A 17,741-nucleotide genomic window follows, 5' to 3' on the forward strand; every position below is an offset into this window, starting at 1 on the left:
CTGGTGTCCCCAACCTGACGTTTGGTCGCCTGCCCTCACAGAACCTGCCTGCACCCACAGGGAGAGCCAAGCCAAGTTCTTATGGCAAAAATGAGACACAGACAGGGAAGCAAAGCTGCCCCCGGGAGGAAAAGGATCAATAACCAAGGGATGCCCCCAAACCAAATTTTAACCAGTCATAATCCAAAGCACTAATTTTTACAAATGTTTCTCCTCTGCCGATCTGAATTTGGAAAGGAAAAGACTCTTAACCACCTTCTGTCGACAGGTCCCCACAGGCAGAGATCGAAGAGACTGATGGGTAAGAATTCTTACCTCTGTTGCCTTTTGTCAGATGTCCAGCATCTCTTTAGCGCAGTTTCCAGACCCAGCAAGGGGTCCCCAGCCGAAGGTGTCTCTGTTTGGGTGCCAGAAACTCTAGGGGAAGAAAAAGTTTTTCTCTATCCTCTTAGAGTCTGAAAAGTAAACTGACAAAGACAGATTAACAAGAGCCAGACATACACATTTATTTAATATAAGTTTTAGTGACATGGGAGCCTCCATCAGGAGATGAAGACCCAAAGAAATAGTTAAACCTGAGATTTTTATGCTAGGTTTGATGAAGAATAAACAGTCATGGATAAATATGAGAGGTTAAGGAACATGAAATAAGGGTAGTAAACTGGAGGAAACTTAGCAGGTCCTAGTTGTTAGGATTCTTCTCAGCACCCCTTTGTCTTCAGAGATAAGGATGCTCCTTCCTCTGAGTATAGGAAGGGCACCTCTCACAGAAGGGTTTCATGGCTCAGGGGAGAAGGGTGGGGCAAGGTCAAAGTGACCTTCCTGCGTCTGCTGTTTTCTCAAACTCCTTCAGCTTAAAATATGCAATATGCCAAGGTGCCATATTTTGGGGTAGCGTGTTAAGATATCAAACCCCCCCCCGAGTTGATCCATAGATCCAATGCAGTCCCAATCAAAAAAATATGAGACAAAGCTTCATGATTTTGGACTTGGCAGTGATTTCTTGGATGTGACACTTAAGGCACAGGTAAGAAAAGAAAAAATAGATGAACTGGACTTCATAAAAATGAAAAAACATTATGGATTAAAAGACACTATCAATAGAGTAAAAGGCAGCTCACAGCATGGGAGCAAATATTTGCAAATCATATATCTGATAAGAGGTTAATATCCAGAACATATAGAGAACTCCTAAAAAATTTTTAACAGAAAATACCAAGTATTGCAAAGGATGTGGAGAAGTTGGAAGTCTTTTAGACTGTTGGTGGGAATGTAAAATGGTACAGCTGCTGTGGAAGACAGTATGTGGTTTCTCAAAAAACTAAAAATAGAATTACCATATGATCAAGCCACTCCACTTCTGGTTATATACCCCAAAGAATTGAAAGCAGGGTCTCAAAGAGGTTATGTGTACAGCCCTGGTCATAATAGCATTATGCACAATAGCTAAAATGTGGAAGAAACCCAAGTGTCCATTGACAGATGAATGCATAAGGAAAATGTTGTATATAAATAAATGGAATAGTATTAGCCTTAAAAAGGAAGGAAATTCTGACATATGCTACAACGTGGATGACCTTTGAGGCCATGATGCTAAGTGATGTAAGCCAGTTACAAAAAGACAAATATGGCATGATTCCACTTTCATGAGGTACTTAGAATAGTCAAAATCATAGGGACAAAAGGTTGAATGGTGGTTGCCAGGGGCTGGAGGAAGGGGAATGGGGAGTTATGATTTAATGGGTATAGAGTTTCAGTTTTACAAGATGTAAAGAATTCTGAAGATGGATGGTGGTGATGGTTGCACAATATTATGAATGTATTTAATACCACCGAATTGTACCCTTAAAAATGTTAAGATGGTAAATTTCATGTTATGTGTATTTTACCACAATAAAAATTGAAAAAAAAATTCCTTAGATACTAAAAAAGATCTACAAGACTGATTGCTAAGGAATAAACAATGTGCAGAACAGTATTATAGTATACTAACTTTTATGTAAAAAAAAGAGAGGGAAATGACATACTGCTATCTAATTGCACGTACATGCATAAAGAAACTCTAGAAAAATAGACAAGGAATTAACAATGGTGGTTGTACGCTGGTGTTGAGCAACTTGGCAACAGGGAACAGGAGTCCAGGTGAGCTTATCACTAGATAATTTTGGTGTATTTTTCAATTTTTGAACTGTGGAAATGTATTACCTATTCAAAAATTAAATTAACAAAAAGAAAGAACATAAATTATGTTTCTTCCTTTGAAAATAGTATACATTTGCTATAGCTGAATTTTGGCACATATGATGTCAGTGATGAGGGGAAAGAAGCGGAGAGAAGGTTAAGGACTTCAGAGAACTGATGATTGTGTTATCCATCATCTTTTTTTAAAACTAATTTTATTGAGGAATACATTAAATGCAATGAAATGCACCCATCTTAAGTGTATGGTTCTTTACATTTTGACAAATATATATACCCATGTAACCACCATCACAACTGAGATAGAGAACATTTTCACCACCCTAAAAACGTTTTCTCTGATTCTTCCCAGTCAATGCCCATCCCAAGACAAGCCCCAGACAACCACCGATCTGCTTTCTATTGCTATACATTAGATTTGTCTTTTCTAAGAGTTTTATAGTTTTAGGTCTTACATTTAGGTCATGGGTCCATTCTGAGTGAAGTTTTGTATACAATGTAAGGGTCCAGTTTTATTCTTTCGATGTGGATATCCAGTTTTCCCAGCACCATTTGTTGAAAAGACTGTGTTTCTCCATTGAGTGGTCCTAGCACCCTTGTCACAAATCATTTGACCCTATTTGCGAGAGTTTGTTTCTGGGCTCTCTGTTCTATTCCATTGGCCTGTATGTCTGTCTCTACGGCAGTCCTACACTGTTTTGACTACGTAGCTTTGTAGTAAGATTTGAAACTAGGAAGTGTGAGCACTCTAGTTTTGTTCCTTTACGAGATTGTTTTGGTTATTCAGGTCCGTATGAAATTTTAGGATGGGTTTTTCTATTTCAGAAAAAAAAAAAAGTCATTGTGATTTTTATAGGAATTGCACTAAATCTGTAGATCGCTTTTAGGAATATTGACATGTTAACACTGTTAAGTCTCCCAATTGATGAAGTCAGGGTGAATTTCTATTTGCTTATGTCTTTCTTTAATTTCTTTCATCAGTGTTTTATAGCTTTCCTTCTACAATCCTTTCACCTCCTTGGTTAGGTTAATTCCTAAGTATTTTATTCATTTTGTTGCTATTGTAAATGGAACTGTTTTCTTCATTTACTTTTCAGATAGTTCATGGTTAGTGTATAGAAATGCAACAGATTTTGATGACTTTGAATCCTGCTACTTTGCTGAATTCATTTATTAGTTCTAATGGTTTGTGTGTGTGTGTGTAATCTTTATGGGTTTCTGCACATAAGATCAGAAGAGATAATTTTACTTTTTCCTTTCCAATTTGGATGCCTTTTATTTCTTTTTCTAGCCTAATTTCTCTGGCGAGGACTTCCAGTGCTATGTCGAATAGAAATGGTGAAAAGTGGGCATCCTCATCTTGTTCCTAATCTTAGATGAAAAGCTTTCAGTCTTTCACTATTGTACATGATGTTTGCTGTGGGTTTTCCATATATGACTTTTATTATGATGAGATAGTTTCATTCTATTCCTAATTTGTTGAGTGTTTTATCATGAAAGGGTGTTAAATTTTGTCAAATACTTTTTCTGCATCAGGTGAGATGATCATGTGTTTTTCCACTTGATTTCTATTAATGTGGTGTATTACTTCATTGATTTTCATATGTTGAAACATCCTTGCATTCCAGGAATAAATCCCACTTGGTCATAATGTATAATACTTTAATATGCTACTGAATTCAGTTTGCTAGTATTTTGTTGAGGATTTTTGCATTAATGTTCATAAGGAATATTGGTCTTCAATTTTCTTTTCATCTTGTGTGTTTATCTGGTGTTACTATCCAAGTAATGCCGGCCTTAGAGAATGAGGGAGTGTTCCCTCCTCTTCAATTTTTTGCAAAAATTTGACAAGAATTAGTATTAGTTCTTTGTTAAATGTTGGTAGAGGGGTAGCGCTGATGGCCTAGTGGTTAAGTTCAGCATATTACCCTTCAGTGGCCCAGGTCCAGTGCCCAGGCACGGACCTACACCATTTGTCTGTCAATGGCCATGCAGTGGTGGCAGCTCACATAAAAAAGAGGAAGATTGTCAGTGGATGTTAGCTTATGGCAAATCTTCCTCAGCAAAAAAAAAAAAAGAAAGAAAGAAAGAAAAGAAAAAAACTGTTAGTAGAATTCACTGGTGAAGCCATCACACTTGGGGCCTTCCTTTTCAGGAGATTTTGATTGCTGACTCAATCTCCTTACTAATTATAGTTCTATTCAGATTTTCTATTTCTATGTGATTTAGTCTTGGTAGGTTTTGTGTTTCTAGGAATTTATCCATTTTGTCTATGTTGTCGAATTTGTTGGCACACAATTGCTCATAGCACTCTCTTACAATCTTCTTTATTTATGTAGATCCATAGTAATATCCCTACTTTCATTTCTGATTTTAGTAAATGGACTCTTCTCTCTTTTCTTCTTAGTCCATCTAACTAAAGGTTTTTCAATTTTATTGATCTTTTCCTAGTACCAACTGTTGGTTTCACTGATTTTCTCTATTGTTTTTCTATTCTCTGTTGTTTATCTCTATTCTAATCTTTATTTCCTTCTTTCTGCTAGATTTGGGTTTAGTTTGTTCTTCTTTTTCTAGTTTCTTAAATTGTAAAGTTAGGTTGTTGAGGGGAAGGTCCCTAACTCATCCTATGAGGCCAACATTACCCTGATACCAAAACCAGACAAGGACAACACAAAAGAAGGAAATTACAGGATAATATCACTGATGAATGTTGACGCAAAAATCCTCAACAAAATATTAGCAAATCACATACAACAATACATTAAAAGGATCACACACCATGATCCAGTGGGATTTATTCCAGGTATGCAGGGTTGTTCCACATCCACAACTAATCAATGTGATACATCACATTAACAAAATGAAAAATAGAAGTCACATGATCATCTCAATAGATGCAGAGAAAACATTTGAGAAGATACAGGATCCATTTATGATAAAACTGTGAATAAAATGGGTATAGAAGGAAAGTACTTCAACATAATAAAGGTACTATATGACAAACCCACATCTAATATTATACTCAACAGAGAAAAACTGAGAGCTATCCCTCTAAGAACAGGAACCAGACAAGGATGCCCACTTTCACCACTCATATTTGACATAGTATTGGAAGTCCTAGCCAGAGAAATCAGGCAAGAAAAAGAAGTAAAAGAAAGAAGTGAAACTGTTACTATTTGAAGATGACATGATTTTATATATAAAAAACCCTAAAGAATTCACCAAAAAACTTTTAGAAATAATGAATGAATACAGTAAAGTCACAGGATACAAAATCAACATACAAAAATCAGTTGCATTTCTGTACACTAACAATAAAGTAGCAGACAGAGAAATTAAGAATATAATCCCATTTACAGTTGCAATAAAAAGAATAGAATACCTAGGAATAAATTTAACTAAAGAAGTGAATGGCCTGTACACTGAAAACTATAATACATTGTTGAAAGAAATCAAAGATGACACAAAGAAATGGAAAGATATTCTGTGTTCTTGGATTGAGAGAAGTAACATAATTAAAATGTCCATACTTTCTAAAGCAATCTACAGATTCGATGCAATCCCTATCAAAGTTCCAACAACATTTTTCACAGAAATAGAACAAAGAATCCTAAAATTTATATGGAACAAGAGAAGACCCCAAGTAGCCAAAGGAATCTTGAGAAAAAAGGACAAAGCTGGAGGTATCACACTCCCTCATTTCAAAATATGCTACAAAGCTATATAGTAATCAAAACAGCATGGTACTGGCACGAAAACAGACACACAGATCAATGGAACAGAATCGAAAGCCCAGAAATAAACCAACACATTTATGGACAACTAATTTTCGACAAGGGAGCCAAAAACATACAAGGGAGAAAGGAAAATCTCTTCAATAAATAGTGTTGGGAAAACTGGACAGCCACATGCAAAAGAATGAAAGTAGGCCATTATCTTACACCATTCACAAAAATCAACTCAAAATGGATTAAAGACTCGAAGGTAAGACAAGAAACCATTAAACTTCTAGAAGTAAATATAGGCAGTATGCTGTTCACCATATGTCTTAGCAGCATTTTTTCAAATACTGTGTCTGACTGGGCAAGGGAAACAATAGAAAAAATAAGCAAATGAGACTACATCAAACTAAAAAGCTTCTGCACAGCAATGGAAACCATCAACATAGCAAACAGACATAGCAAAAAGACAACCTAAGAATTGGGAGGAGATATTTGCAAACCATGTATCAGATAAGGGGCTAATATCGAAAATATACAAAGAACTCATACATCTCAACAAGAAAAAAGCTAACAACCCAATTAAAAAATGGGCAAAAGATCTGAACAGACATTTCACCAAAGAAGATATATAGATGCCCAACAGGCACATGAAAAGATGTTCAACATCACTAATTATTAGGGAAATGCAAACCAAAACTGCAATGAGATCTCACCTCACTCTCGTCAGAATGGTTATAATTAACAAGATGGGAAACAACAATGTTGGAAAGCATGTGGAGAGAAGGGAACCCTCATACACTGGTGGTGGGAGTGCAAACTGGTACAGCCACTATGGAAAACAGTATGGAGATTCCTCAGAAAATTAAGAATAGAGCTACCATATGATCCAGCTATTCCACTGCTGGGTATTTATCCAAAGAACTTGAAAACACTAATGCATAAACATACATGCACCCCTATGTTCATCACAGCATTATTCACAATAGCCAAGACTTGGAAGCATCCTGGGTGCCCATCAAGGGACGAATGGATAAAGAAGATGTGGCACATATACACAATGGAATACTGCTCAGCCATAAGAAATGATGAAATCTGGCCATTTGTGACTACGTGGATGGACCTTGAGGGTATTACGCTAAGTAAAATAAGTCAGAGGGAGAAAGTCAAATGCCGTATGATCTCGCTTATAAATAGAAGATAAAAACAACAACAAACAATCAAATAGAGATAGGGATTGGATCAGTGGTTACCAGAGGGGAAGGGAGGAGGGAGGTGGGGAAAAGGGGTGATTAGGTACATGTGTGTGGTGATGGATGGTGCTTAGTCTTTGGGTGGTGAACATGATGTAATCTACACAGAATTCAAAATATATTACGATGTTCACTTGAAATTTATATAATGCTATAAAGCAATTTTACCGCAATAAAACAAAATGAAATACTAAAAATACCCAAAAAAAGGAGGGACTTACTTTTGTCATTTTTCTATTTGTTTTCTGTATGTATTATAGCTTTTTTCCCTCACACTTCCTGCATTACTGTCTTTCTTTTGTGTTTAGTCAATTTTTTTGTAGTGAAATGTTTAAATTCCTTTCTCATTTCTTTTTGTGTATATTCTATAGCTCTTTTCTTGGTGTTTACCATGATTACATTTAACATCCTAAAATTATAGCACTCTAATTTGAATTTGTACCAACTTAACTTCAATAACATGAAAATTCTGCTTTTTCAAGCTCTGTCCCCACCCCTGTCAGTTTTTGATGTTGCAAAATTATGTGTTTATACATCATGTGCCCAAGAACATGAACTAATAATTCTTTTAAATGCATTAATCTCTTAAATTATGTAGAAAACAAGATTTGGAGTCATAAACCACAGTTATGATAATACTAGCTTTTAGACTAGTAAATTTTTTTCTTAATTGTGTTAATCCCTTAATTCATGTTGAAAATAGTACGGTTACAAACCAATGTTACAATAACACCAGCTTTTATAATTACTCATGTATTTAACTGTACTGAGATCTTTATTTCTCCACATAGTTTTGAGTTACTATCTAGTGTCCTCTCATTGCATCTTACAGAACTCCCTTGAGCATTTCGTCTGTGGCAGTCTAGTGGAAATGAAATCCATCAGCTTCTGTTTATCTGGTAGTGTCTTAATTTCTCCCTCACTTTCAAAGGATAGTTTTGCCAGGTATAGGATACTTGGTTGACTTTTTTCTTTTAGCCTTTTGAATATATTGACCCACTGCCTTCTGGCCTCCAAAGTTTCTGATGAGAAATTTGCTTATAATCTTATTGAGGATCCCCTGTGTGTAATGATTTGCTTCTCTCTTGATGACTTCAACTGTCTCTGTGTTCAGCTTTTGAAAGTTGGATTCTAATGTGTCTCATTGTGTGTCTCTTTGAGTTCATCTCCCTTGGAGTTCATTGAGCTTCTTGGATATTTATGTTTGTGGTCTTTCATCAAATTTAGAAAGTTTGCAGCCATTATTTCTTCAAATATTCTTTCTGCTCCTTCCCCATTCTCCTTCTAGAACTCCCACAATGTGTATGTTGGCCTATTGATGCTGTCACATAAGCTCCTTAGGCTCTGTTAGTTTTTCTTCAATCTTTTTCTTTCTGTTCTTCAGACTCAATAATTTCTACTGTCCTCTTTAAATTTGCTGATTCTTTTTTTCTGCCTGCTCGGATCTGTCTTTGAATCCCTCTAGTGAATTTTTCATTTCAGTTATTGTACTTTTCAGCTCCAGAATTTCTTTTTGGTTTCTTTTTAGGTTTTCTATCTGTGTATTGATATTTCCATTTTGTTCATACATCAGTTTCTTGACTTTCTCCACATTTTCCTTTAGTTCTTTGAGCATCTTTAAAACAGTTGTTTTGAAGTCTTTGTCTAGTATATCTGCCATTAGATCCTTTTCAGGGACAATTTCTGTTGATTTTTTTTTTTTCTTTGAATGAGCCTTATTTTCCTGTTTCTTTGTATGCCTTGTAATTTTTTTGTTGAAGTCTAGTCTTTGGTTGAAGACCAGATTTGAATTTAATAATGTGGTAACTCTGGAAATCACATTCTCCCCTGTCCACAGGATGTGCTGGGTTTTGCTATTGTTTTCATTTACTTATTTTTATTGTTGTGGGCTGTCTCCATGCTTAGGGTCCCCTTGAACTGTAAACTTAATGTCCTCTCAGGTCTTTCCCTCAGCATGACCAGTCACTTTCTAAGTTTCCCCATAAATACAGTTGTTTTTGAATGTCCTTGTCTTAATGTCTGGCTCCCAAAAAAGGAAAAAAGAGAAAAATGAAGCAGGGGCAGGGGGAGGGTGCTGGCCCTTTAAGGCCCCAGGAAAGTGCTTGAGCTAGTGGGGAAGGGGCCCTGTACAATGGGAGGATGTGCGACAGAGGCCTCCTGCCTCTTTGCACCTGTGTGATCAGAAGAAGCAAGCAGTGATCAGAGCACAGATCCCAAACATTTGGAGGACAGGGTCTTTTGGGGCTGCCCTGGCTCCTGCAAGCTGTGTGTGGGCTGCTCCAGGAACATGGGCACAGCTGCCTGACTGACAAGTGGCCGTGGGTAGGGGATGGGTGGCTGCTACTGTACTAAGAGCTGAAACTGACCAAAATTAACCACAAGTCTTTCCCTGAACGTGCAAGCTGTTGCTGGAACCTAGAGTTCCAAAATAGTTACATTTGTCACATTCTGCCAGTATAGTTGTTGTCTAAGTGGGGAGATAGAGTCCTGGTGCTTCCTACACTGCCATCTTCCCAGAATCTTCTTTGGATTTTTGGACCAACTCTGAGGTAGGACGTCTTTTACAAATGATGAAACTGAGCCTCAGAGATATTAAGTGCCCAAGCCGGTATTACCTAGCTGGGAAGTGGGAGAGCTGGGATTAGGAGCCCATGTATTCTGATCCTAGAGCACGTATGCTTGACCCTTACTCTAAGTTGTGTCTTAAGGTGCAAGGCGTTCTGAAGAGGCTCCTCTCTTCAGTCTACCGGGTGCAGCCCAAGGTGCCCCTTCCTTCTCAGTCCTCTCAGCCCAAGGCAGAGAAGCACGAGCAACTGGCTTCTCTCCTGTGGCTCTTAAGGAGGCAGGGTGGGGCAGTGCAAAAAGTCCTGTGAACTTAGGAGACACTTAAGTGACCCTGAGTTGCCATTCTCAAGGAGTGTGGCCTGTGCAAATCATGGTTACATCTTTACAGAACAGAGATGAAATTGATTTGTAGGTTTTTATTTCACTGAAATTCTGAATATTTAGTTTTGGAAGTGGAAGTGATTTTGAAAAGAGAACCGGTATTCTCCCCTGGCAGAGCAAAAGAACTGGTGGTCACTACTTTTGTACTGATTGGCAGCAGAGATTCCAGTGAGCCGCCTGTGGACCTGTTAGTGGCCTCACGTCACCTCCACTGCTAGCGCTGCCTCCTATTTAAGATCACAGGTTCTAGAAGCCTTAATGATGCTTTACCCGTATGTCTAGGGTGAATCCAATGCCAAAAAACTTTAAGACAAAAGTTGCCTCTGCCAAGCCCAGCCTTTTTCCTGATTTTAAGTTCTATATGTTAAAGTTAGTGATTTTGGCGCTGTGTCTAGTGGATGTATGGAATGCTTATATATTTACGTTTAGAGTTAATGTAACCTTGAGTCTTGTAGCTCCCAGCTGTTTCAGAATGTAGTAGAGTGTAGCAGGAAGTCCCTAAGCTGTGGAGACTGGGAGTTCTGAGTTCAGATCCTGTGTAGGCATGTGGGCACTTACTTGCATAACATTGAGGTTGTGTTTTTTAATGAGTTTAACTTCCCTATATAGAGTAAAACCTGCTTTATAAGGCAGCTGTGAGGACTGAAATAACATCTGTAAAGCCCACAAGGTATAGTGCTTCAAGAGGCGGTGGCTATTAATACGGTATTTGTTAGAGGCCGAGCTCCATAATCTTTTGTGCATGAAATACAAAGAAAACAAGTAGCACTGGTAACAACACATTTATTTACGTACCCTGTTGTGTGACCGGGAGGGGTTTTCACTTTCCAATGATTGAATTAGGTTATAACAATTAAAATTCCAGAAGGTAAACTAATAATTTATTGATGCTCATGAGCATAAGTAAACAGACATGGTACCACATCAAGGAATTTTACACACTTCTGAACTTCTGCTATGGCTTTGAGATGAACCAGTAGACTTTGGTAATGGACCTAACCGATTACCAATATGCTTCGCAATCCCATGGTTCTCTTCAAAGACACAGGAAGAATCTGGATTTAGCTTCTGCATTTCAGAAATTTAACAAAGATTCTCAGGAAGCTGGAAAAGGCCAACATTACTGACGCCTATCATATTCATCACGAATATAAATGTTTGCTATTAAAAATAAAGTCATGGTAGGTGGCAGTCAACCAATTGCTAGTTTCATTTTGTAGATTACTTTATTATTTCTTGAAAATAACTCAACTCAGGTGGCAGGCCACAGAAGATTGTTATTTTTAAGCAGTTTTAACTTTAATAAGTTAATACCTTTTGTGGACTAAAGGAATTCAGATAGGTCCCAAGTCAAAGAATTGGACAGCGTATCAAATTGGATTTTATATTAGAAACAGCCATTTCCAAGAGACTGCATCATGCAGGACATTTCTTTTCAGAATGCCTTTTATTCCTGGCTTCAAATCTTAACTTACAGCATATGCTGTCTTTAGAGGGTTTGATAAGTGTTAACAAATGGGTACTCATTGCCAGAGCAGGATGTAAGAATGTGCTGATCACCAAGTATGACATTTTACATTACATTAAATTAAAATTATATATTGTTGGAAATAGACAAGATAGGGAGTTCCTAGATCCTAGAAAGTATTATGGCTGAGGAAATAGAGAACTCAGAAAAGGAATCTGCCTCCAAGAAGCTCACTCAGTATAGTAAAATAGAACTAAGTGCCCTGTCTTAGGAAAACGTTTATTAATAAGGAACAACTGGGACATCATACATCGTTTCTTTGGAGATTAAAGTGCAGGCTATGAAATGGCATATAAAATAATCCATAAAATAGTGCAATCTTAAGGTGCCATTATTTTTGTTTATTACACATAGCCTATGTTCATATGTCCATTTTCTCTCAAAAATCCAGCTGTAGTGACACCTTTTAGCTTATTTATTTAGGCATTACTTGTACTCTGTTTTACCCGCTTTGGGGCTACATAGAATATTTTAACATTTTAACAAGTAGAATAATAGCGTGTACATCTTGAAACTACTAAAGAGAGATTAAGGCAAGCCCCTGTAAAGTTCTGTACTCCAAAAAACACGTTTTACAAAAAACGTTGCTTCCAAAACCAGTGGCTTTAGACCTGATGGCACCCCAAGAGTTTCCAAACAGTATGGTTACTCTGAATACATCTGAGTTTGCCCCATTATTTCCAGGCTCTGTACATCAAGAGAGGAGCTTGAAAAACAACAGGACCTAGATCCTCATGTTCTGAAGTAATTCATATTTATCAAAGCCAAGTCCATGTGGGAGGTAAGCAGAGGATCCTGTGGGGTGAGGGGGGAGCAGTCCTCTTCATTTCTATTTGTCTTTTCACATTTTTATCTGTCTGTAGTGTTGTACCATAATCAATTTATAAGTGGGAGTGACCCATTAAAATAGAGAAGTCTCCTCTGAAAAACAGTCAAGGAAGACGACAAGAATACTTCAGGAAATGTTGCTCTAGGACGACACAATGCTAACAAACAGCATTTACATTACTGACGTATAACCCAGGGCCGGATGGTCCTCTCAGGAGGCTAATGTACAATTTTCCTATAACATGTCAGTTTCAGCTGATCAAAATAATTTGATTTAGCCTTAAATACCATTATGCTATCCAAAAGCAGGTATAACAGCTATCCAATTGGTCAAGGCAATATCCTAACATGTTTTCGCTCGACAGTCTAAGTAATATTTAAGACTGAAAACAAAGTACTGAGCCGTAGTGCTTTATTCTCCTACTGTTATGGAACATTCACGCACTGACAAGTGCCACTCATTAACCCTATGGCTAGGTGCTTACAAGTGTGTACTGCAGAAATGTGGACTTGGAACAGAAAATCTACCTTCTAATAGTGTGAATGCTTATTAGGAAAGCCAAATCCTCATGTTTACTATGGAAGACTATAGATAACATTCAGGGTGTACAGATATAGTTTAAAAAGAAACCCAGGAAACTTTAAATAAGTCATTAACAAATATTAAAGAAATCAGCTGAGGTCATATCCCTTTGATGCATAAGGATCATACTTTGTAAACCTGTAAACATGTACTTTGTTACTTAAAAAATCTTCCTATTACCAGGAAAGCAGACTATTAAAGGCCAAGAGTATTCCAGGAGGCCTCCTCCAAAGGTATGACAATATGGCTAAATCCTACAATTACAAAAATGAGACCTGCTGAGAAAATGAGTTCCAGACGGGGACTTTTATGGAGGACCTTGACTGACAAATGGTTTTTGGAAATTGTTTATTTTAAAATTACCTTCCCGACAAACCATGAAACACTTGGATGTTATTTTATGGTTTTTCACTGAAAACATACTACATTGTAAATGGAGTTTCAAAGTTAGACATAGAATTGATCAAAATCTAAGGACAATCTTATGTAAGGACAATATTAAAAATGGAGAAGAAAAAGTTTCATTTGGTGAGGTCAATCTAAAGGATGCATAACCATGTCATGTTGGACGGATAAAGATGGCAACCTTGTGCTTTTATTCCACTAAGGTACTTACCGAACCCTTAGGTTTATACAGGTGTCAGACTCCCAACTGAAGCCCAAGGCAACAGTTGTTTAAAAGAACTTAACAGTCAAATAACAACTACATAATTTAGTACATTAAAATAATACTAGGACAGTAATAACTGAATGTCTCAAAAATGGACAACTGGGGAAAATAACCACTGTACACAATTTGGAGGTTTGTAAAGTGACCACTTAGAAGGTTGAACAGTGCAAGACATGCTTTTCCAGTTACAAGCTCAAAACAGGAGTGCAAACGAAATTAAAGCTTTTGTTTACAGTTGTAGGGTAAGGAAAGCTTGAAATTAATGTTAAAAAGCTTCCCTCGGGTCATCCCCCAGAAATGAAATGATCAAAATGCTTTTTCATAACACAATTTTTGTCAATGAACCTTCTTTCACTGGTAAAACTGCATCCCACACACTGGGTCCCCTACTCACACCACTGGTAATGACCACATTTGATCAATGAGCACACCCAGTGGTGAGTAAGGAAGAGTACTGGTTACCAGAGGTCTGATATTGATAGAGCCTTGGAATTTGGGGTTCTGCCTTAGCCAGTGTACCTGAACCCTACAGAGAAGAGATAAAGCAATGGGCTTTAATATTCTCTTGTTTCTGTAAAACTGGAGGACAAATGGACTAACAACCTCCCCCCAGAGGCAAGCTGTTGTGGTGGAAGATGTTAAGCACTTAAACTAAGATGCTGCTCTAAAAAGTGAACAAGTAGAGAGGTTCAAGATCAATGCCAGTGCAAGAGCTTTTTAAGTGAGTTGACTAGGCAATGCATGCATCCATCCATGCAATGTAGGACATGGCCCCAAAAGAGAACTGAAAACGTGTATATAACAACTGGATAAGTCCCTTGCCAGTAGTTTATAAAAATATATAGTCAATACTGTAGAGGCCCTTCTCCAGTCAATGCTATGGAAGTCCGTTTAGTTACCCATTACTTCAATACCAAAAAGCATTTACTACTTCTCAGACATTCCAGACAAAGGTCACTTATAACAAAAAGTCAACATTTGTTTTTTAAAACAAGATACTGTCCATTTAAAAAGTAGGTCTTTTCTTTCAAGTGAACAGGACATTTTCTGTATTCAACTTAACTTCTAGTCTGTCAAGACTGATTTAAGATCCTTATATAATGTGCATATATGCAGAGACAAATAAACTTACTTTAAACATTATCTGCACAGAAAAAAAGTTAACTCCTCAAAACATGATAGAACAGGTCTGGTTAGTACAAATCTATTGCAAAGTAAAAAGATTCTGTGCATCAGTTCAACCAGGAGAAGCAGGAAAAGAATGTCCCAACCATGAGAGTTCAAGTTTAAGTTGTGTTCTGAAAGCCTGGAAGCCTACAGGACCCCGTGTTGCTCGTGGCATCCTGATATGCATAACTGCTGAAGCCACTGAGCCGGGCCTTCCTCTGGAGCTAGAGCCACGTTCCAGTCTACTTTCTGTTCCGGAGACGCTTCGATTTCCTCAGAGAGTCTATGGCTTCTGCGGCCTTTTTTCGTTTCCGAGGAGACTCTTCATTCTGCCCAGACCCTGAGGAGTTTCCTACTGCACTTTCCATCACTTCTCGTAGTTTCCGTTCCAGCTCTGCCAACCGTGCGTTCTGTTCCCCTATGATCTGGGTCTGCTCTAGCAGTTTCTGGTCCTGGTCTTGAAGCTGTTTCTGCTGCTCTTGCACTTTGGTGCGAAGCTCAGAAATCTCCCTCCTGAGAACAGTCACTCCAGCACCATTTGTCTTGACCTGCTGCTGGAGCTTGGTAACCTCTTGTCTTGAAGGGTTTTGCTTAGAGAAGAGCTGCATTGTTGTCAGGGCTGCAGAAGGTCCTGGAACTGTGGAGAAATAATTAAAAATGGTCGGTTAAGCACTTACAATGTCTCGCTACCAGTAATACTTCATTATAAAACATTTTTAGGACCTAATAAGAAAATACAAGTAGTAAAATTAGAATATAATTAGTTTCCATCTTATTTCACACAAGCAAACATAAACATTCAAGTTAGAAGTATAGACCTACCATGTTCTTAAGTTCTCTCTGCACTTAGTTATATGCAAAAGCTTCGACTTTAGCAAAACAAGAGGGATGGCAGCAAAAAGTGGATTATATCCACATGATGATCAGGAAGAATTTCTGACATGGTATAGGAAGGCTTTGGAACTATTTTGTTTTAGGAATAACAGAATGTAACATGGGCATAAAAATCACTATTTTTTATAACCCTTCTCTCCTGCAGGTCTTCTAAAAGGACCAGCTGGGTCAGTTCATCCTCTGAACCCATCATGCTCATTTTCTCCTTGTGCCTCTAAATAACCAGAATTTTTCCGTGACTGATGCATTCTTCCTTCTCTCTCTGCTTATTTTTATCCAGCTTCCACTAACACATCAAAGCTCAGAATAATTCTTAGCTCTTGTGAAGTTTCAGTCAGACCAGCCCACAATGATCTGACCTTCCTTAAGAAGATCTGTCTCTGCTACTCATTTGGCATTTAGGACACACCTTTAAAATATTTCTCTGCCCACGATAGTTCACCTTTGAGGCTGGATGTGTCCCGCCTTTTGAATAGTCAGACCCTTGAGAGCAGACAGCACGTATTACGCTTCTTTTCAGTCTCCACAGGCCACAGAACAGTGCTGTGCGCATAACAGGTACTCAATGACAGAAATAAATGCTGAGATACTGCAGGCTTTATTATTACATTAGAGAGCCGCTCAGAGACCCCACTGACTACTCCAGGGAGCTAAGTAAGTCGAACAAAACAAAACGTTTCACTAAAGTTTATTTCCTGATTTAACATATTTGCAAGGGGTGAAGACACTGAACAAGTTAGGCTTTCGGTAGAGAAGGGCACAAATCTCTAGGACCCAATATACTTTTGCAAAACAGCTACCACAAGAGAACGGACAGTGTTCAAAATAGCCTTACGCACCCTGTCTTTTAAAGTAGCAGCCAGAAGCTCTCGGGCTGAAATAATTAACTGGATATTTCTTTGAAGAATTTCTGGGGTTTTATCTGGTATGTTTAATTCTGCTTTAGCATAATGAATATTAACTAGTCAGAAACATAAGAAACACATATATACGTAGCTTTTCACCTAGCAATTGAACTCTGATAATTCACTCTAAGTCAACAGTTGTGGATATGTGCACAGATCTAGCCACAAGTGTGTTCTTCAGCGTGCAGTTTAAATAATGGAAAACCAGAGACAAATGTACTTAAGAGTAGTGGATCAGTTATGTAGGTTATGGTCTATGATCCAAGTTGTCATTAAAAACGATGTTGCAGATACATATTTACAGACAGAGAAAAGTTAAGACAGACAGTTAAGTGGGGAAAAAGCCAGTTACGAAACGACGGAGGAAGGTTATTAGAAAACGACCATGTCATTAACAAACGAGAGCTACCTGGAGGGGAGCCCATGAGTCTCCCAGACACATCTGATCCCGGCAACTTCCTCTTCAGAATCGGAACGATCTTCTCATCAAAGTACTCCATGGCCATGGAGGAAATGTCCCTCAACTCCTGAAGGACTTCGTGAGCTCGCTGAGGGGCTCTGGTAGAATTGACATATCTCAACACACGATAAATCTCATCGATCACCTAAAAAAATGAGCTCTCATTACCACTTTTGATTTTTTCCCCAAAGAAAATAGTTAAATAGGGAGAGAAGTGATGCTTGTTTTTTAAGTCCTGTAAAGACCCACAGGGCCATTTAACTGATGTACTGGCCATTGATAACATTACCATCTGTAACTCACGGCTTTAAGGGGCTTGTTATAATACTTTATATTTCATACCATTTAAGCATCTTTTCTGTATCAGGTACTGTGCTGAGCCTAAGAATCAGGATGAATAAAATATAGCTCCTGCCCTGAAGAAAATCACAGTATAATTGGGGAGACAGATGTGTAAATAAGCGACACAAAGAGGGATATATAAAGAAACAAGAGGACTATACTAAGAAATTAAATCCTGGGTGTGAGCAGGGGCAGAGGTAGGGCATGAGCCACAGCCACAGTCTTCCGGCCTCCAAACCCACTCCAC

At 38.0% G+C, this 17,741-nt stretch overlaps 1 protein-coding gene and 1 long non-coding RNA gene across 2 annotated transcripts in view; one reads left to right on the top strand and one right to left on the bottom strand.

Moving 5' to 3' along the window:
• Positions 1–17,741, top strand: part of LOC102148483 (uncharacterized) — a 64,706-nt gene that overhangs the window by 30,770 nt on the left and 16,195 nt on the right. The window lies entirely within an intron of this gene.
• The window catches only part of FBXO28 (F-box protein 28), a 29,405-nt gene continuing 22,548 nt past the window's right edge, over positions 10,885–17,741 (bottom strand). The window contains exons 4-5 of the mRNA XM_001915204.5: positions 17,102–17,297; positions 10,885–15,530 (exon numbers count right to left, since the gene is read on the bottom strand). Coding sequence (XP_001915239.4) covers positions 15,136–15,530; positions 17,102–17,297 — 591 coding nt within the window. The 3' untranslated portion in view covers positions 10,885–15,135. The remainder of the gene's footprint in view (positions 15,531–17,101; positions 17,298–17,741) is intronic.

This window comes from Equus caballus, chromosome 30 (genome assembly GCF_041296265.1).
Source record: "Equus caballus isolate H_3958 breed thoroughbred chromosome 30, TB-T2T, whole genome shotgun sequence".
NCBI lineage: Eukaryota > Metazoa > Chordata > Mammalia > Perissodactyla > Equidae > Equus > Equus caballus.